The 23,591-nt window shown below is 26.2% G+C and overlaps 1 protein-coding gene across 2 annotated transcripts in view; it reads left to right on the forward strand.

The window, feature by feature from the left end:
• Positions 1-23,591, forward strand: part of LOC136075144 (NACHT, LRR and PYD domains-containing protein 9C-like) — a 55,190-nt gene that overhangs the window by 24,352 nt on the left and 7,247 nt on the right. For both annotated transcript variants that reach the window (XM_065787487.1, XM_065787488.1), the window contains exons 3-5: positions 192-242; positions 17,450-17,497; positions 17,646-18,995. In XM_065787487.1, coding sequence (XP_065643559.1) covers positions 192-242; positions 17,450-17,497; positions 17,646-18,995 — 1,449 coding nt within the window. The remainder of the gene's footprint in view (positions 1-191; positions 243-17,449; positions 17,498-17,645; positions 18,996-23,591) is intronic.

Here is a 23,591-nt window from a genome sequence, read left to right on the forward strand (position 1 = left end):
GATGATGATTACAGAAATATTATTCATAAATATAAAAGGCAAAATTTTAAATAAACTAATCTGCCCGAAAAAATTAATTAATTATTATAGTTGTTGATAAAGACGATATTTTATTTTAATATTATTTTTATACTTTGAGTTTTTAAATAGTGTTAAACCAATTAAAAATATATTACTGTTTATTTAACCAGGTGGGTTTTCTACAATGCCTTCATATCCATCAGACAGTGCTTCGAACACAGGTAATTCTTAATTAAATAGTGGTAAATAAACAAAATAAATGATGAAAATAATAATGATAAGAATTATCTTGAATATGTTGAAAAACATGATCAAAATGATGATGATTGCAATAATCATGATGATTATGTTGATTATCAAGTTAGTTTAAATATTTAATGTAAAACTAAATAATAAAACATTTGAGTGTAATTATGTTTAATTATAAGTTCAAAAATTGAACTTATATTTAAACTTATCTATATTTTATCATGTTATCATGTTATTATCATGAATTTATCAAGTTATTTGTCAAATAATCTCTAAATATTTTATATTTAGAGATCTTAAAAGTATATATGGTATGGTTAAAAAACTAATATAAAAAATATATATTTCTATGGACAGTTGAATAATTTCATACGGAAGAATGTTTTTCATAAGTTAAATAAAAATGAATTAAAATGGAGTACTTGCATTAAATACTAATAAACATTAAATTTAAAATTAAATACTAATTTTTCTTTACTTTTCTATTGAAAAGTTATCAATCAAAAAATCTTCAAGTGTTTTTAATAAATTGACATTACTGGGCAATATAGGAAAAATTATTAAAAACATATTGTGGCAGTGTTAATCTTTAATAGCTATCAATTTATTTTATTTGGAAAAGCCTACTCCACTTGAGTAATTCGTAATCATCAAAAATAAAAAAGTATTAAAATTTTAGGATAGGAAATGCTAAAACAATTTATTTTGAATCAACTTGAATAGAAATAAATGTGTCAAGGTAGTTTCTTGTAAATCACTTTTTATAAGATTATGGCTTTGCTGAATTTCATGAAATAATAAATTATCTTCATAGTATTGTTTAACGATTTCTTAACCACTTTTTTTCAAATTCTCATAGGAAATATTAGTATCAAAAAAAATTCCAAAAGTATGTAATTTTCCTCATACAGTTTTTTGTTTTAAATTTGAATATATAGTGTCAAAAATTTTAAACAATAAACTGTTATTGAAATTTTCAATTGGGCATTTACATTTACGTAGTTTATTTAGGATCGCTAAAAATCTTTCTATAATTTGACGTTTTTGTTTGCAAAAACAAACAAACAAAGTTTCTGAAAAAAGATCATAAAAACCATATCATCAGAATCTTTTACAAGTTTACAACTTTTTAAAATAAAGACATAAATAAGAATAAATTACAAATAATAATATAAAAAGTTTGATCTCATTGTCAGAACCTATATATTAAGAATTTTTCAAAATTATGTGTCAGTTTTACTACCTTAAAAGTTTAACAGATATAGATTTTAATTTTAATTTTATTTTTTTGTGTTTTGCTATTTATGTTTGTATCGATAAAATATACAATAAAAGTATTCGCACAGTATTCGTATATCTTATCTTTAACTTATCTTATCTTATTAATGTTAATTGGATAATATTAATGCTTATGGGTTGTTCTTTTAAAAAATAAAAAAAATTAATTAAACATATTTTTCTGATGTTTTTTCGTTAAAAATACTGTGAAAAATTTGATTAAAATTACCATCTCGATTAAACTTTTGTGCATAGCTGTGTAAATATTTAATACAAAGCAAGCCCGTAACAACCTGGGTGGCAGCAAGGGTATTTGCCCCTAATATTTTTCAAATAAATAATTTTGAAGAAATTGACTGAAAAACTGACTTTAAAAAGGTCTTTAAAACTACTTCATGGTAGCACTGCCCTTACATCCCCCTCCCCCCTTCAATATAATTTTTGTTCCTACAAAAATTATATTGAAGTAAATATATTAAGACATTTCTTTTTAATAGGAAAAAAAAAGTACATAAGTCTTACAGTTATTTTAAAGTACAAAAGTCTTACAAGGGTAATTCAAAATTTTTAGACTTTGTATTTCAAATTGTTTCAGATACAAAAATTTTATTTCTAAGTTTACATTTATTAATTCTGTTTGGAGAAAAAAGGTCTTTAAAGATAGATAAAGTTAAATTGATTTTCTAAATGTAAATAAGCTTAAAACGTTAAAAATATTAAGCTCGTAAATATTAAGTTTTTTCAATCCATTTTCAATTAGTGATCGATGTAATGTTATGTGAAAAACTTCCTTCATCTAGCCAGAGACAAAATATTTCTAAGTATCTAACACTTCGTAATTATCCATAGGCTCACAAGAGAACATTCTAGGACGGTTCATTAAATAACGATAAACATCATGGTTTTGAACTCATGGCTATTCAGTTGGGTCATCATTCCAAGTATTTGCAAGAAACTTGTATGGACATTGTTTGATTCCAAAGATTGCAATTTTGTTTATATACCTTTCTGCGAAGTTTAAATCAAATTTTTCAAAGGATTCATAAACCAACATTTCTTTTTTTAAACTTTTCAATTCACTTTTTTCTCCAGCTTTATTAACTCAGCTAATCATTTGTTTTCTCTCATCCAATATGGTAACAATTCGCGCTATTGAAATTTTGCAATACCACATGACTTTTCGACTGAAGAACAAGATTCAAATTTTTAATAGCAGTTTTATATATATCTAAAAATTGTATTAGATCATTTTAAAAATGGTTTCTTGAATTAGAAACATCAATTATTATAAACATAAGTTAAATATATATATAAGATCATTTTTAAAGTAGTTTCCTGAATTTATTAAAAAAAATAAGGATTTTCAAATCTTTCGAAATTTAAACATATTGTACTTAGTACATATTGTATATAAAAAATTTGATTACTTATTTTTTATGAAAAATATTCCTTTCGTGTTTTTAAAGTTCGCTTCACTTAGTTACTATTTTTGTTATGATAGTTCATTCTAACTCAAACACTTAGCGGTACATTGAACAAAAAGCAAAAACAAGCTACAGAGAATGTTTATTATAACCACCGCAGACTAAATATGAAGGGGAAAACCCCGATTGAATTGTGTAAAACTGAATTAAGTTTAAAAAACTCTGCGATGAGTAAAAAAATTTATTATTGAGACCAGATGTTTTTTTTATGGATAAAACTATCCAGATTTGAGAGCCTAAAATTAGGCTCTCAACCGGAAGTATAATGGCAAAATAACAAATGCTTTTGTTAATATCTCAATTAATAATTTGTTTTGGAAAGTTTAATTAGCTTTCAACTCATTTTCTAATGTTTATCTATGACATGAACACAACTTGTCTTGGCACTTGGGGATCCCTTTAAAGTTAAAATTTTAGTCTTAGATTTTTCCTTATTTTATTCTGTTAAGCAAAAAAAAAAAGATTTTTTTTTTCTCAAATATAACCAGCTAAAAAAAAAAAAACTTGTTGATAATGATCCATTTTAAATAATATAATGAACAAAATTTTTGATCCTTTTCCAAATAAACAAAGTTTAGCTTGAATCAACATAACTGTCAATATTTTAAAATAGAAATTTAGTAATTCATAAAATACTCATTATTAATAATGTTGTTTAATACAATTTATAATTAACAGTGACATTATTTTCATAGTATTATAAACTTTATAGCAACTAATAAACCATAAAAAGTAAAAACAATGTTTTTATTTTTTAACTACAATTAAAAAAGATGCAGAAAATAAAATAACCTTATTTTAAAAAAAGTCTTGATAAATCTTATTTTTTCATAAAATTTTGTTTCTGGTACTGCCACGCTTTACTTAATTCTTCGCACAGTGGCCTTGTTTGTCAAGTTTGTCAATGTTATATCTGAATGTTTTCAATACTAGAGAACATGTTATTTAAAAAACAACATACCAGAAGATAAAAGAACAAGAATACAGTTTAAAACATGTTCACTTTTTCTTAGTTCTGCTAGTGGCCATAAGACAAGATACTGGCCATAAGACAAGAGCATTAGTTGCATTTTCTTTAAGCCATGTCTGACATGTTTTGCCTTATGCCAAGTTGCCCTGTTGTGCTTAAAAATATTACACCTTCTAATTCGAGCCAATTTGACACTTTGCTAAGTTTTTAAATATTTTACAGAATTGACTGTTACTTTTTAGGAAAGGTGATGACCAGCGCATTTGTTCTCAGTAATTGCACCCTCATAATTATTGCAATGTTTTACCATAAATAAGTACAATTGACATACAATGACATTTTGTATCATTGTGGTTACAACCCTCTCAACTCTTTACTTTCGAAACATTAAACTTGACAAAAAAGACTGATATGGCAAAACAAATTACTAGCCCAGTACTACCAAAGTTGTAGTTAAGAGTTTTATATATATATATATTATATGTATGTATGTAAAATACGTATATAATATATAATTTATAATTTTGATAAAAATTTGATAACAAAACATCATGTTACATATTACTTTTTAAATTTTTTTTTATTAAAAATATTGTATTTAAATTGAAAAATTTTCTTATATACCTAACTACTAGAATATGTTTATGTTTTCAGAAATGTTGGTTATAATAATTCATAAAGTTATAAAGTATCTTTAAAAAAAACCAATAAAACTTAGATGGCCCGGGTTTATTTCTAAAAATCTCAAATCCATCTTTTTATGAAAAACTGTTGTAGATCTGGAATATCTGGAGCGGATATTCAAATGATGCTCTTTCACTTTTAAATGATTTACAGAAACACATTGTAAACATAGTTAGCTGCTCTTGCAGCCAACCTTCAACCATTGTCACATTCTCATAATGCTGCTTCTTTTTCTTTTTTCTATAAATGCTATAATGGGCGCTGCTCTAAAAAGCTAATAACTCTTGTGCCTTCTACTAAAATTCTTTCCTGTGTTACTCGTCATTCAATTAATTCTTGCCCTTTTACTGTGACTGTTCTTTATCAGTTTTTTTCTTATTGATGTTTGCCATTTATTCCAATTATATAGAATTTCATTTCTATAGTTTCTTCATTTAATTTGGAATGCTTTCCAACCTTCGATTTCCAGTTTTGACTACTACAAGTTTTTCACTTTTTTAGCCTTTTCTTGTATTTTGAAAGTATTTAACATGAAATTCACATTATTCATATGAAATAGAAACCATTGAAAACAAATGAAAAAACTTTGTTTGACCAATCAGCATTAGATGTAAAAATAATGCTGATTGGTCAAACAAAATCATCACTATCTTTAGAGATCTCTGTCCTCCATCTTTTTATAATTATTTTGTTATTAACAACAATGGGTCAGTACAATTAAACAATATCTTTTTTAAAAAAAGTATTTTCTTGTTCTTGAATTAATTTTTTATCATATTGCATATTCTATTTGAATAGCGTGACCTGTTTGTAACTTCAGCATAGGTATTTTCCTCTATTCCAGATCCTCCAATGTTGCTTATCTCCTAGTTCTTGTTTGTTTCACCTCTTTCATGCCTTATATGTAATAGGTATACTTTAACCGAAAGAACAATATCTCTTTTCTCAAGTTTTGAAAAGTGTGGTTAAAAAAGTAAAGTCTGAGGTAAAATTAAATTTAACTGAAAATACGAAAAAGATGCAGTGTAGGATTGTTCAAAAAATAACACTTTGAAAAATATTATTATATTGGTACCCATAATTTGTTCAATTTGATTAAATATTACTGGATTATAATTACTAGCAGTGCTAATTATTAATTGCTATATAATTACTAGTTTTCAATTACTAAGCTAATAAATAAATATCTAATAACAATTTAACTGAAATAATCTGAAAAATATAAAATACAAGTTCGTCTATATATAGGGCTGCATTGTCCCAGTTTTTACGTTGAAGAACACTATAAAAGTTTTAATTAGTTTAGCATTGTGCTCTCCTCCATAAAATTTGGGACAATGGCATCCCTATCTGTTTAAATTAACTTTTTGGTTTTGCTTGCTTTTATTTGTCTTGGAACATAGTAAAGACGACATAACTTAATTTATTAGGTTCTTTTTAATAACAGCGAGCACCAGAGAAGAAAAGCCAATAACAACTTACCAATACTTAAAAAGAAGAAGAAGTAAAAAGGAAAATGATCATATTAAACTACAAAAGCATTATTTTACATATTTATTATTGCGTTTTAGAAAAAGTTTATATTATCTATTGGTTGTTCTATTATTATTTTTTATTTTTTTATTATTGTGTTCCAATAATGCTCCCCTTTTCTAATAAACTTTTGTCAAACAGAAAGGAGACTTTAAAGACACTGTTAAAAAATAGTTACAATAAATTATTATAATTATAACTTAAGGTATTGTTTTTAAAATTAAAAGAAAAAAAAAACTATATATATATATATATATATATATATATATATATATATATATATATATATATATATATATATATATATATATTTATCTTATAAAGATAAACTTTGAACATAATATATTTTATAAACTATAAACATTAACTTTATTTCACACGAAAATATAAACTATCAATTAACAACATTTGAAAATAAATTTGTGTACTTTTTTTTACCACGAACCACTATATTAGGTTGCGGGTAAAAATAATAAAATAATAAAGAAAAATAAAAAAGAAAAATAATAAGATTTGGTTTACCAGATCTTTTTATTACTTTTACTTTTTAATTATTGCAATAAAATAATTTTATTGCAATAATTAAAGTTATTGCAATTATTGTATAAATAATTTTAAAAGTTTTTTTTTAAGACTTATTAAATAAATAAAAAAATATAATGAACCCTGATCTAGCTTTATGATTGTTACCAAGGTTGCTTTCATCTTCATGTAAGGCATCAATTCATGCTTTTCAGTTTGCTTTGCTTATTTCTATGAATGCTCTTAAGTTTTCAAATTTGCACCAGCAGCATATTACTGAAATTGTTTTTTGCCATAAATTATTGAACAGAAGTTTTGTCTTATTGAAGGTCCATAATTGTAAAACTGAGATAATTTAACATGATTTCTAACCAATGTTGCATGTTCAGGGTTGCGCACCAATAATGTTATCTCTTGGAAAAGAAAGGTTAATAAACCCTTGTATCTAAGATAGCTGACATCTTCAATATTACTTCTTTTTTTTAATATAATGACCTTTTGGGTAAATAACTTCCCTGGAAGCAATGGAGCACCATCTTCTCCAACGAATACAACTTCACTAATTATAGTTTGCAAATAAAACATTAAATTATGTATGCAAAGTTGATTGCTATGTTATTGCTTGCCAATATTTACTGCTGCAATGAGGTCAGAGATATACAGTTGATAATGTTCGGGGAACAGCTTGATCTAATCTAAGATTACCCACACAATGAAAAACTCGTACGCATATTTTACAACATGGTGGCTTATGATTCATAGGTTAAACCATATTCTCCTGTAAATCTTGCAGAAATAGTAAAAATGGAAGCAAAACTAACTACCATTATAGCAACATAAAAAATATGTTTCATCAAGAGATTTTTTAGCACAACAATCCTGACATCTATGTAAATTTATGTATGACAGCAATCTCTGAAATCTATGTAAATTTATGTATATAAACCTGTATATATAATCCACAAATAACAGTCTTATTTTATTAAACTTTTACACTTTATACATCATTATACATCAATACACTTTACACTTTATACATCAATAAAGTTCCAACTTAAAATCAAACTGAATGGTGAGCTTACTCAAATCAGAATCAATTTGCTTAAAAATGCTTACTTGTATTAATTCTTCTACTAACAAAAAGTAACAATAAAGTAAATTGAAGTAACTAAAAAGAAATTTAACTCTTTCCAATTGCTATAAAAAAATAAAACAAAACCTGCTTAAAATATTTTTAAAAATATTAAGACAAAACTTAACCAAAATGAAATTGCACAGTACTAATAATAAAAAACTTTACCAGTCATTTTAGTACTAACTTCTTGTAAAAATAGAAAACAGGCTGTAAAAATTAGGAAAATAAAAACAACCAACAACAAACATTTATTTAAATTTTCATTGTAATTAAATTATATTGGCATTTCCATCTGCATAATTTCCTCTAAATAAATCTTGTAAATCATGCAGAAATGGTGAAGGTTGCGACAAAACTACCTTTCCATAATGGCAACACAAAATATGTGTTTCATCAGGAAATTTCTTAGCACCACAATGCTGAAAAATATAATTCATTTCTTCTAAATAATAATAATCTGAAATAGTATTACTTCTTGCTATACAATGCATTCTTTTGTGTCTAGCAGTATTTCTTGTATTTTGTTGACTATTAATTTCATCTCGCCTAAGTCTATCACTTTCATTTCTGCAACGATTATTTTCAACTTGCCTAACCACTCTCTCTTCATTTCAGTTCAAAGTATTTGCAGCTTGCTGAGCAGCATATCTAGCATTTTGTCAATTATTTATTTCATCTCGCCTGAGCCTCTTTCGTCTGTTTCATTTCTGCCCCAATTAACTTGCCTATTAACATTTCCATTTTCTAAACTAATATCTGCTTCTAGCCTAATATCATCTGTTTGAACTTCACTTTTAATTGAAAATAGTACAAAAAATCTTGAAAAAATCTTGAAGATTGTGATTTTTTCTATACAATTTTTTTTACTACTCTAAATAGCACACAAATAGTTTTTATAAAAATGACGTTGCCATTAAAAATAATACAATAATTAATAAAATAAAGTTATACAATATTCTTTTTTTTTAGTTTAGTAAAAATATTAATTTAAATGTTCTTTTAAAAAATTTTTAAGTAAACGTTTTTAAAATATTCACAAAACTTTACAATATTTTGTTCTTCTATACCACGTGAATACATCATATGATAAATCTGAAATAAAAAATGTAATGAATAAGTAAATAAAAAATAAAAACATTACATACAAAAAATGGAAATCAATGTACCTAATAGAGAAAAGCTGTGACAATTTACTAGAGAAGTAGTTAATAGTAGTAGTAGCTAACATGAAATAATAATATTATTATTTCATGTTAGCTTTAAGAAAATAATTTATGCTGGTACATCATGATTCCAAAATATTTATAGCAAAATCATGTTATGAACGGTGCTAAAGACAAATAATCAAATTGAGATAAAACAAATTGTACAATAGCAAAATTTGTCTTGGCTTTTAGATTATAAAATAATTTGTTACAAAATAATTTGTTTTAGTTTTGTGCTTTTAGTTTTATAAAACAAGTTGTATATATGGCAAAATAATTTGTCTTGGATTTTAGTGAATGAATAAAAGCAGTGAGATCTACCTATTTATTGAAACTACCTATTTATTTTTTTTAACAATAGACACCAACATGAATGTAAACCAAGTGTCTATCAACTCAAAAAAAAAAAAAATAATAATAATAATAGAACAACCATAGATAATATAACATGTATAAAACAGAACTTAAGTTACATAACATTCATATATAACAGAACATAAATAACAACATTATGCAAAATGTTATTAAAAGAAGTTATTATGTATTTCCAGAATAATTGATAATAAATTGCATGGCTAGCAAGGTTGATAAGTCTTGCTTGGCATGTTTGCCAAGTCATAGCACTTCGAAAACAACATAATATAAACATATGTACCAACTATAAACACAAAATATATATATATATATATATATATATATATATATATATATATATATATATATATATATATATATATATATATATATATATATATATATATATATATATATATATATAACCTTATATAAACATATTTAAACACATTTATAAAACAATTATATAACACATATTACCACATACACAAACAATAAAAAAAACATTTTCCACTATTATAAAAACACATTTGTAAAACAGTTATAAAGCTCATATTACCACATACACATACTTATCAAAAAAGTATATATTCAAACAATAAACATATATAACTTGAATTGTGCAAACAAAAATTTTAAAAATGACATGAGAAAATTTAAAAAGGTTCAAAGTATATAAATATATACACAAACAATACTCTTTACCTTTATTTTTTTTTTCATTAGAACTGTAATCCTCATAACAAAATATAATTGCCACATACATGTCAGTGTTGGCTCAAAATTTAAATTTATTTTTCTAAATTTCTTAAAAAAGTACAAAAGAGTTAATAGAATCACAGAATAACCAATTTTATGGAAATAGCATTAGTATTACTTTTTTGATGCAAAAAAAAGTGCATAAAAAATAGTTAGACCTCATCTGGGCCCCCCCCCCCCCTCCTTCATTTCCCTTATAAAAAATAAAATATGAAAAGCTCAATAAAAACAAAAAAATTAAGCTAAAAGAAAAGCTAAAACAAACAAAATGTAAACGATTTAAAAATTTAAAAGGAATCATCTTTTCTACTTTATATGTAATAAAAATGTGATATATAAATTACTAAATTATTTCCTACAGTTACTTCAATTATAATATGATCTTAAGTATTTTTAAGTATTTTATAGTACAATAAGTATTTTTCCCTTTTTTCTTTTCCTTTACATATTGAGCCTTCTTCGTTAACACTTAAAAAGTACTCTCGTTGCTAAAGCATACTTTAAAATATTATATAAGGATTGTTAAGTAAATCTTTAAAGTTTGATGTACGAAAGTGAATATTTTAAAATCATTTGAATTAATTTAATTGATTTCCAACCATCTTCCGTTAAACTTCTGTATTTTTTTGCCCAGTCCAGCTTTTTTTGCATTAATTTTGATGTCAATTTAGGCTTAGTTGGACGTCATGAAATGTAATCAGGTTGTGCAGAAGATGATGATCCGTTCTCTTTGACATTTTGACCCCAAATTGCCAAGCTTTTAGGTTACTTTAATGTTGGTGGCCTGCTTATTTTCTAGAACAATCGTTGTATTCTTTCTCCATGTGTTAGGATTCTCTTTTTTCTCCACCTACCAACCTTTTTTGGTAATAAGTTCTTGACATAAGTTATTTTGTGTGTATATTTTGTACAAAAACCCACAAAAATACCAAGTTTTCTGGCAATTTTTTGTTGAGTATATATTATTATTAGTATTTATTAAAAGCGTCCTAAATCTGCAATTTTTTGTACTAACAAGTCCTTTTTTTTTCCCCATAACATATCATAATATAATCGTAATATGTAATTATAACTTATCATAACATAATATAAATAACATAACATATCGTAATATAAAATAAAATATCACATTTCAGTACCACAGTTAAGATATTGTTAGGTACTCATAACTTAAGAATATCACATCAAATACAATTGTTTTTACTTTAAAATAATGAGAAATATTCAAGAAATAATATTTTTATTAATTTAAATAAATATTTTGAAGGTAACTTGATAAACAAATTCAAAATTTTGGTAAAACTCAACAAGTGTGCAGCGAAAAGTATATAAATAAAATGACATCATACAAAATAGCTGTCAATGCCAGTATTAGAGTTAATTCTATTACAATAATTGACTGTAATTAGAGTTAGGGTAAAACATCTAGTACTCACCATGCGCTTGGTATCTAAAATTCACCTAGTACTCCCCATGCTACTTGGTATCTAAAAAACACCTAGTACTCCCCATGCTACTTGGTATTTAAAATTCACCTCTCCATGCTACTTGGTCTCTAAAAAGGTTATGTATCTTAATTTATAAAATTGTTGCAATTATCAAATTTTAGTCAGTTATGATGCAAACATCAGAGTTTTTTTTTAGACATGATTTCAGAAGTTTCTAGCTATTAGTTTTTGGCCTGTATGCTTATTAGCGACCAAGTGGCAATGGCTAATTGCAGGGCAATTACTGAATATTTTACTCTAGTGGTTTATTGTAGAACTTCATGAAGAGTCATGGAAATGTCATGGAAAAGTCATGGAATTTCATTCAATTTCAAATTTGAGTGGCTCTGCAACTGCACCATAAAAGAAAAAAAATTACATAACAATATAAACGATAGACAGAAATATATACAATATCTATAAATTACATTTTGTACAGATAATCAACATATAAGGCTAACTGTGTTCAACTTAATTGTAAAGAAGTTGGTTTGATGAAGAGGCTTTTGAAGAGTGGCTTTGTTAATGTACAGATATACATGACAATATAAAAAAATTGACAGAAATATATACAATATCTATAAATTATTTACAACCAACAATAAAATTTTTCATGCATGTCTAGTTTTAAGATATAGATAAAAATGATTCAATTTTTGTCTGATAGAAGTCATCTTCCTTAGTTCCTGGCTATCTTTTCATAAATTTACAAAATAAATCTCAATCAGCTAAAGTAGTAAAAAAGAAAGTGATAGTAGAGTGAATAGATCATAGATGAAGTAGAGTATTTCATGGACCAAACCAACTAAAAAAAAAAAAATCACAAATTTATTAGCTTTAGAGCCACCAGTGTTAGTGTTACAAGAGCTAATGTATTTAGTGTGTTGAGCCAGAAACAAAGCCATAAAGGGTGCTTGGTAAAATTTTTTGAAAAGAAAAAGATCAATAAGAAAATTACACCATTTGCTATTTGGTAGGAGACAATTTGTTTACATATACACCAGCTTATTAGTTGAAATAAAATGCTTAAAATGAAAATGTTAAGTTAATGTCTATTAAGATTTGTATGCTTTTTTTTATCTGTTTGTTTTGCCATAAAGTTTGAAAATAACAAATATGTTTAATATTTTACAAAATGGGGCTGTTCTTAAATAATGTCACCAAAACATGGGAAGGGGTTTGAATTTTTTTTTGACATTTGTTGACCAGGAGGATGAGGGGAAGTCTAGACAACAGTATTACTCTTTTAAATAAATTAGTTACTTAAATAACGAAAACTAGGCAGTATTTGCAGTCCTGTTTTACTCACTTGATCAACATTCAGTTTTTTAATAAAACTATTTATTCCTACTTTTTAAAAATGGTGGTGTGCTTTGAAAAAACCTGACACAATCAGAACTTGATAAGCACACACATGTTGTTTACTCGTAACACAATTATTCTTTCAAATTTTTTTTCTGTTAGTCTGCTCTGCAAATAAAAATTTGTGTGAGAAAAGTCTTTATTACATTATTTAAATGTTTATACCAGGGTTTGCCAACCTTTGCCTCGCAAGCCTCATGTGGTTTTTTTTATGTATAGATGCAGCTCTTTAGCTCCACGCACAAATATATATATGTATATATATATATATATATATATATATATATATATATATATATATATATATATATATATATATATATATTTAGCATATTTAGCATATTTATGTGAACATTTGCTCACTTTTTTTGCTTATCTAAATCAAAACGGCTTTTTTAGAAAATGAAGAAGAAAACAAAAAATAATGATTGAAAAGATTGCTGCCCCCATCCCAAACCCTCAGTTGATGTAGCAGCACTCCACTGCGAGTCAGGCTATTTGTCAGTCGATGTATGCACTGAAGCCCCCAGCAGCAGGCTATTTTAGTATGACGTCACACTGCTTACCTAAATCAGCAGTATAAGTTATATATGTATGCATGTATATATATATATATATATATATATATATATATATATATATATATATATATATATATATATATATATATATTTAGTTGTTATCTTGCTTCCCGAAGTCTATACGGCTTTTTCACAGAGCACTTAGGAAGAGCATTTGACTAGAAAGTTTACTTGTCGCTTATTGGGCAAGAGCAGACGTCAAACCTCTTGGTTCTGAGCCAGAATTCTAACCACTGTTAATATATAATACTAAAATAAAAATGTTGGTAGTTATTTAAAATTTGAAAAGTTTTAAAGTTGTAACTTTTGACTGTTTTGCTTTAAAAGGTTGCTGACCCCTATTTTAAGTAATTTATTAAATGCATTTTTTTTCACTTTCACTGTTAAATTTTATTAGGTCTAAAATTAAAGTAAATAAGATTAGTACATTCACGGATTGCGACTTACTGTACATAAATTATGACAAATATTTATCACTATCAGTGCAATTGATTAATTGAGGGAGGAGGGACTATTGAATTTTGATTTAGTTTTATAGGAGGGTCTCTGGAAGTTTAACAAGTTGTTGACAAGGGGAAAGGGGAGCTAAAAACTGCCAATAAATTTTTGACAAAGTTTATGAACAGTCACTTGTATAAACTTGTACTTGTTATAAACTAGTCATTAAAGTTAAACCTAAATAAAATTAAAAATTAAAAAAAAAAAAATAATAATAAAGGTATGATATAAAAAGTAATAAAAAACGAAGAAGTGAAAAGTAAATCAAAAAGGTATGAAAGTAAACTTACAAAAAAAAATTTTTGGTAAAGTAAGTATTGTCAACAGCACCACAAAAGAAAAAATATATAAATACATTAAAATATAAACAAATACACCTAAGTACATGGCAGTATAAAGCATTGCACAAAAATACATGAATATTTTCAAATCCATTTTGTTGGAACTTTTTTCTTTTGTTATTTATAGTCATACACCGGACACTATAGTTCCTAAAATCAAGTAAAAGTTAATAGCTTAATATGTTTACTATTTTTTCACTCAATTAAATTTATTTATAATGTTAATTTGTTTTATTATTTTTTCACACTGATTGAATTTTTTTAATTTGAGTTAAATAATTTTTCACACTTTCATGTTAAATAATTTTTACTTTTGCACTTATACTGTTGAAGTTAAAGTGCAAAAGTACACATAGTAACCACAAAAGTGAATTGTTTCTTCAATTTCAAAAATCTCTATAAATCTGTAACTAAATTAAATTTACTAAACATAAAATGTCAAAAAAATAAATAAAAAAGAAGCCTTATACTGAGGAGACATTAACAAGAACATTGGATAATGTTGAAAATAGTGGGTTTAGCTTAAGTTGACTTAATTTGAGTTAAGCTCAATTCTACCTCATACCAAAATGTTATCCACCATACCAATGTTATCCAACTGAAAATCAAATAAGTCTTTAGTAGTTGGTAGTCGCAATACAACAAAAAGCATTTGTATTAGGCAAAAATAGGTATTAATAAAGCCATGAATTTGTGGAATTCTGATCAAACTAGCTTCAATGTTGACAAAGGCGATGTGAAAACAATTACCAGATGAGGTGCAATGTGTCCACCAGTATTAACCGGAAATAATGAAAAGTACACTGTTCTTAATTTTGTTAATGCTGATCCATTCCTTCCATTGCATTACCTTTTGTTGTTTACAAATCAAAGAGTCAACTCTATGATGATTGGATTAAAGGAGGCCTATCAAACACACTTTACACAAAATCACCATCTGGTTGGATGAAAAGTAATCATTTCCATTGGCTTGATGAAATATTTATTCCTCACTTTCAAAAAATTGGTGGTCAACATATTTTACTTTTGGATAGCCTCAGTACACTTGTGTCATTAAGTGTAGCCTTAAAGTGTAATGGAAACAATATAACACTAATTTGCATTCCCACCCATTCATCTCACATTCTGCTGCCTCTTGATTTTGGTGTATTTTGCCATCTCAAAGATGTTTGGCATGATATTTTAAGAAAATTTTATGCTGAAAGTGGTTTCTGCAGTTTATCAAATAAAATTCTTTCCTTGCACAGTTGTTTAAAAGCACCAAATCTTACGCTCGTACTGAATTTAAAGCTGGTTTTAAAAACACTGGGGTCTTCCCATTAAATCAAGACAGCATTGACAAATCAAAATTACAAATTTGTCAAACTTTTCATAACATCTTAATACCATTATCAGCAGTTCAATATCACTGCGCAACCCAAGATTTTTGCCTCAAACTGCTCAAAAAACGCAAACCATAATTCCGCATGCAACTCTAACTTCAATTCAAGTTTTAAATTTAACTACTCAAGATGAATTAGCGAGTCAAAAAAAATGCCAAAAAAAGTATGAAAAAAAGTACAAAGAATTTTTGAAACTGAAAAGCTTGAGGTGCAAGTTTTATAAAAATCTTGTTAAATTCAAGTTGCAGTTTGTGGCTCTGTGAGCTCTGCTTCTGCTTGCACAAAAAGTTGCAGAACCTATTTTATAATTTTTTTTATTTTATTTCAAGCTCAAACTTGATTATGTTTTTTGATTTTTTTTTTTTCTAGATTTTTCTTTTTGTATTACTATCATGTGTATATTTTAACATTAAAAATAAAAATATTGAATATATCAATTTATCTATGTTTTTTTTTGTTCATATTATTTAGAACTGCTTTTAGGGCCTGCTTTTGGGGACAAAATGCTGACACTTTTTAAAAAAATAAAATCTTATTTTCAATAGAAACTTGAAATTTAAAAATAAGGGTTTGAAAATCTACAACAAGGTTATGTCGAAAAGAATAAAAAATACAGAAATATAATATTAGTATTCTTTAGCAATTATCTATAACTAATACAATTAATTAGTTTATATACTTATCAACAGAACGTAATCTCCTAAAGCGTCTGTTCAAAATGCATCAGAATAGTTTAAGCTTTAACAACAACTATAACAACTGCAATGATAACTTGTCATTTTAGTTGTTATAGTAGTTGTCATTGTAGTTGTTATAGACAATGCGCTTAAGAAGTGTTGGTCCCTCTTTTTTTTTAATAGTAAAAGGTTGCTATATACAATAACTCTAAAATTAATGAAATTATTTTAATATTTAAAATTAAATGAAGACATTGCATATAAAATATAGTCAACTTACCTGTTGCTGTTTTCATCGTTGCTGCATCATTTATTGTTTTAGCAAATGTTGTCATTGCAGTTGTTATAGTTGTTGTATAAAATAGTTAATAGTACAAAATTCACACATCAAGAGATCATAAAGACTAACCCTAACAATGATTATTATTGTTAACTTGATGAAAACAATATAGTAGCACAAAACGTCAATCACATGAATAACCGTAAAAACTAGTTTTATAATGTGTTACTGTGCAAACATTATTCTTATCTTTTTGTTGTGTTAATTGTGTAGAATTCCATTGAGTTGTGTAATATTCAATGGGTAATAAAGCACTCAACATGGTTTTCTTAACAACAGCCTCATTTGTTATGGTTTCTGTTTTAAAGATGTAATTTTTTATCTCTATCGAGATTAAAAATTACATGTTGTTTGTCTTTCTATTTTAATGGTATATGATTAATATAGGACTATATTTATACATATGAAAATTATTCACCTTTTTTAATCTTTAATAGTGAGATGTTAAAGTATTTGAGGTTGAATTTAGTGTTCATGCACAGTATTAACTTTATAGATTATAAATTTGTTAGATAAATCAAAAGATAATTATAACCTTAAATGAAAACATTGTCAGAAGAAAAGTTTTTTGCATAATTATTATTTAGACTCTTCAAATCCACCTGATATTGCTAGCAGAGTTCATGTCAAAAATGGTAATTATAGTAGTTTGCAGCTATAACTTTAATTATTCTTAAATAAGATGTTTTTTAAAAGTTCAACTTCACATAACTACATTACATTTTAGTTATGATTTAAATCACCAGAAATTGCTAGCATATTATAATGATGATTTATGTTTAGATATATCAGAAGTATGCACAGCACTAAAAAATTATTATCAAAAAAATTATGGGAAAATGAATGAAGTTCAACCACTATTAAATGATCATGCTAATGTTTATCTAATAGAAAAGTTTGTTGATCTGTGTATTGTTGATGCATATAATGCTCAAATCGATGTTGTTTGTAGTGACGAACGAAAGAAATTTCTTGAAAAGCAAATGAGTTATAAACCAATTCCATACAGTGACATATTTATGAAAGAAAAATCTGCAATATTAATATCTGGAATAGCTGGTATTGGGAAAACATGGTTTCTCAGAAAGTGTTTGCTCGATTGGTCAAATAATTCAATTTGGAATAATGTTGAACTTGTTTTTTATTTGGAATGCAGGAGGATTAATCAATATCAAAATATTTCAAGTATTAATGAATTACTACATGTTTTCTACAAAAGTGTTATTAATGGTTTTGATATTAGTAAGTATACTACATTGTTTATAATTGATGGATTAGATGAATTTAAATATTTAAATGAATTATTAAATCCAAGTTCAAGTTGTACCTATCCGATTGTTAATGCTTTAGCAGAAATTCAAAGTTATAAACATGTAGTTGCTGGTAGAGTTAATGCAATTGATAAATACCAAAAAATATATACAGAGCATAGTGATAAGTTAACAATTCAAATAATGGGGTTTAACCAAAATGGAATTAAATATTATGTAGAAAATCATGTTATAGAAGAAAAAATAGAAGTTGTTAAAGCAACTTTAAAGGAGTCTCCAATTGCAAAAGTTATGGCATCTGTTCCATTTTATTTATATTCCATGTGTAAAATTATTAGTGATTCAAACAAAATATATACAACTTCTTTCTTAACGATGACAGAATTGTATGCAAATATTTTTTTATACTTTTTGCATAATCACATTATCAAAAACAATGGGTTGGTTTATGAAATAATGGGAAATGAAAGTAATAAGAAATATGTTTTAAACATTTGTAAGATAGCTTTTGAATTGTTTATTGAAAATAAATTTATTTTTTCAAAAGAGGAAGTTTCACTATTTATCAATGACTTCAATGAAGTTGATGAAAGTCTTTTTGGTTTCATTGAAAGGATTGAAACACATCTAGGCTATTGTTACCAATTTGCGCATTTGACAGTAATGGAGTTTTGTGCATCTGTTTATGCATATAATTGTTTAAGTTGTGATGAGATTATGGCCAATGAAAATTTAAGGAGTTGTTTATCAATGATTTGTGGATTAACTCATAAAAGCAAAAATAGTTTAAAAAAGTTTCTTGTTAACCTGAATTCTTCAAAAAATCCCTATAAAGAATCTATCCTTTTGTATTCTATTTTGGGTAAGTTCAAAAATTTTGTGGCATTATTGTGAGTCATTTTTAATAACCACACAGGTGTTCAATAAAATATAAATTACATAGAAATTTTCACTTTTTTTAAACAAGGAGTTTCTATTAATAGCAAATATTTTAGGGCAAAGAAAGTATTTTTGTTAGTTTAAGATTTTTTCTAGTTTTATAAATTTATGATTGAGTTTATTAAATTAAAAAAAAACAATTTTTTATACCTTTTTTTTTCTAAATGATATACTTTTTATTTTTTATATTTCATGTTTAACAACATTTGACAAGTTTTTTAAAGGGAATTTAAATAAAAAGTTTTCATTAAGTTATAGTATATTAAATTGCATAAGAATTCAGTAATATGATTGTGATATATATTAGTGTTGATCAGAATTTAATTCTTTTAAGTGTGATCATTGCTTGATTTATAAATGCTGGAGGTGGTAATGTAGTTTTAATCATTTTTAGGTTTAATTTTTTCAGGTATTTTGAGCTATATCTTTTTAAATTTGGAATTTATTGAAAGATTTTTTCTTAGGAACGAAACTTAATTTAAAAATGTTGTTCGCGCAAGTCTTTATATATATATTAGGGGTGCTTTTATTTTACAAAATTTTTTTTATTTAAATATGTATGAAAGCTTAAACGACGTTTAAGATGTGTAATCGTGAGTGATTTCAAAATCAAAATGATTTTTAAAAAAATATATTATTTCACCTTGGCTATACCCAACAACCCAAAGTTTTGAGAAATTTGTAACTTTTCACAAGATTTCATTTCACTGGTACCCAAAGAATGGGAACCTTAGCAACTACTCCAAGTTCAATTTATAGTTTTTAATTAAATTAGTTTAAACTGATCTTATACCTTCAAAAAACTATTTTTATTAAACATCTCAATGGCATCTATAAAAATTTCAACTGCATTGAGAAGCAAATATAGTTTTATATAATGTTTAATAAATAATTATAAAAAATTGTCTGATAAGTACATTTTTCGCCACAAATTCGACTAAAAATTTAATGTATTTTTTAATATACTCTATATGCATATGAAAAACTCAATATGCATATGAAAAAATAAAATACAAAATGTATTAACATTTACTATAGCATTTTTAAGCGCAACGTATTAGCTTGAGCAGGACTTAAAAATCAACACAAGGAGTGCATCTTAAAAGATTCTATGAATAAAATTTACTAAATGAGACTAAATAAAAAACTTCCCGTCATTATCTAAGAACAAATATCAAAAAAAGTTTTGTTTACTTGATTAACCACTTCCATCGGAGAAATAATCCTGATACACCGCACCAGTAAACATTACATTTTAAAAATAATCTAAGGTAAAAGTTTTTTAAGTTTTTACCTTAGGTTAATATTTATATTTAAATATTTATAACAAATATTTAAAAACATTTAAAAAATTTAAACTTATCATTTTTGTGATTAAATATTTAAACTTGGTTATAAAACTAAAAAAAATAACTTTACAAACCTTAACAAAAGAGTTTTCTAAGAAAATCCTGTCAGAAAACCTTTATACATCATATGGTTTTCATGTGTTAATAAAACCTTATCCGAGTCTTAAAAACTTTTTTGCGAGACTTTTTTTTTCAGTGTTGAGTTACATTTAAATCCGGTTTGAAGTAAAATATAATCAGTTATAGATGCAGTTACATTGTCCGTTACTGGTTTTATTTATCGGTTTGTAAAGCTCTTTTATCTGACTTCTAAACAATTTTACTGAAATGTAGATTTAATATGTTAGAAGTTACAATGAGTATAAATAAAAACAAAATAAGAAAGTGATCAAATTTGGTTTGAAATACCCCCATTCCTTTTTTCTTTTTTTTTTTAATTAAATAAAAATTTTAATTCAATTTTTAATAAATGTACAAATTCAGAGATATTTTTTAAATTAGACTTTTAAAGTTGATCATACCCACCCATCCATTACTTTATTGATTGCTTTTTGCTGATCCCTCTTCCCCCTAATATCCTTTAAATATGAGCGCATGTACCAAGAATTATTGCGAGCGATTCCATATTGGGGTCCGGAGATCGAATTGCAAACAATTCGTAATTTACTTTATTTTTAAAAATTTGTTTTAATGAGGAATCAAAAATAAACTTTACTTTTGGCGGATATTTATTCAGACACCCCTCCATAGTAAGTGCGTAAAACACAGTATAACACATCTTGCGCAAGATGAGTAATATTGAAAACACAGCCTGAAACCCAAAGCCGGAGTTAAGCTACCCATGCCTTTTATTTGGGGGGCGGGGGAGGCCTTACAAGTTTTTGTGTTCTTTTGCAAATTTAAGGAGCTTTTTTTAGCAATACTTTACGGATAAATTTTTTAAATATAGGTCCAATGAGAGGTTTTTTAGAGAAACTCTAACCCCTAAGCCGTGGCACTGCTAAAACCTATTTTTTGCGGACTCATAAAAAGTGGTTGCCCGAAATACAAGTCTGCCCTACTCAGGTCCAGTGTATAAGGGGTGAAATGTGTGTTCATAGAGGGAAATTAAACCCTTGACTCCCCTTTAACATACATTTTTTTTTTGTTAGCAAACTAGGATCTTTAGTCAGAAAATTAACTTTTCTATCGGTTAGCTGGCGAATTATGGAAAACGATGATACAGTATGGTTGTTTTTTTTAATGTTGTTAGTTATTCAAAACATTTATTTCTTAACGAGTATTTGAAAATTGTGATAAATTAGAAAAACAATTATTACGAAGGAATTTTTTTTAATTGTTGCGTATGTAGGGGAAAGCGTCCACCCATGATCATAAAATCCAGGGCGCATTATGTTAATAATATTCTCCTAAATTAATTATAATTGTAAAACTAATATTGACTATAAAAAATATATATATATATACTTTCTTAAAGTTTATTAAAACCATAAATATAGAAAACTCTAAAATAGTTTTATAATTTTGTCTTTCGTAAATTTTTGTGTAGTTTTTTTTCCTCTGGATTTTAGGATCAAGGGATACTTTCATGCATACTTTTCCCTACTTTTAAATTGAAGCCTCATCTTATCTCTGAGCATTTGAAAAAAGGTAATTAAAGTATTGAACGTTTGTTTATTTTATTGAAAGTACCGCTAAGTACCAAATACTTTATATAGGTCACTTTAAAAATTATATAAAATTATCCCCTGCAAGTTGTAATACATCTAAAATAAGTGATTAAGATGAAATATATTCTGAGATTTTAGTGTTGTTTCATTATTTCTAATTTATCAAAAATTTTTAATGCATCAGAAACACACCAGAAACTGTTGCCAACTATTAAAAAATTATTAAGAATAATGTTAACAGCATGCATCCATAGGTACATCCAGGGTTTTCAGAGAAAAAGTTTGTTGTTTCCAAAAATTATGTTTTTTTATTGTGCTTTTACCTATTAAACGCGTTTTTTAAAATTTGTTGCTATAAAACTGCAAAAGTCATGGCCCTAACGGCTTCCGCAGCGCCGGGGATCATGTCATCAGATGAACGAGCGGTTAGCAAATTTAAATTGATCATAAATTATTTTAGATCCACAATGCCCGTTGATCGACTACAAAGTTTGATGCTTAGTGTTAAGAAGCATCAAATTTTGTAAAGTATAATGATCTATTGGACGTAATTGATTTAAAAAGGGTTGTTGGAAATGGGCATCAGTAAATCAAAAAATCAATTTTTTATTAAATTAAGATTCTTTAGTTTAAGAATCGTCGTTATTTTTAAAACAAGAAAAAAAAAAACCTTTTTTGACTTCATAAAGAAGTTTTAACTGAGAACTTATTATTATTGCAAATGTTTATTAAATTTGCTTCTTTAGTAATTAATATTACAATACTAGAATGATTAAATTTAATAAAAATAAAAAAAAAATTGTCGACATTTAAGCCATTTATTTTGAAGTAGCATAAGTCACTTTTTCAAAAAAATCAAGTTACTGATAGCAATGATTACAGGGTAACGGTATCTCTGCATTTGTGAAATAATTTAAACCAGTTGTGTTGAAAATTATTGAGATATTTTGGAAAGAAGTTTTCCTAGTTAACGGTATATGTTAAAACACAAACCTTTAAAAATCTTTGTTTAAAAACTAAGTGACTTATGCAACTTTCAAAATGTGTATATATATATATATATATATACACACACACCCCTTCACCCCCACCCCCTCCCTCCACCGCTGGTGCCCTAAACCTGGCCAAAATCACCACTCAGGCCTACTTAGTGCCTATGCCAAGTTTGGTATTGATTGGTCCAGAGGTGTTGACGCCATAGCTAACATCAAACATACTAACATTAACTTTTATATAGAGAGAGATGTATGTATGTACGTATGTATCTATATATATGAAACATTTAAATAACAATGATAAAAAGCAGGCTGTATGATAAAAAAAGTACTTTTTTTTTTTTTTTGGTTTTAATCTTTTCGCTTTAACAACCAGCTACCGTTATCAAGTATTTCAAAATTAATTGCGATAGTTACAAAATCATTCTTTAATGCGATGCGTTTGTTTTTAATTTTTATTATTACAGTAGATTCCCGTTAACTCGGACCCTGGATAAGTCGGACA

The sequence above is a fragment of the Hydra vulgaris genome, chromosome 01, assembly GCF_038396675.1.
Source record: "Hydra vulgaris chromosome 01, alternate assembly HydraT2T_AEP".
NCBI lineage: Eukaryota > Metazoa > Cnidaria > Hydrozoa > Anthoathecata > Hydridae > Hydra > Hydra vulgaris.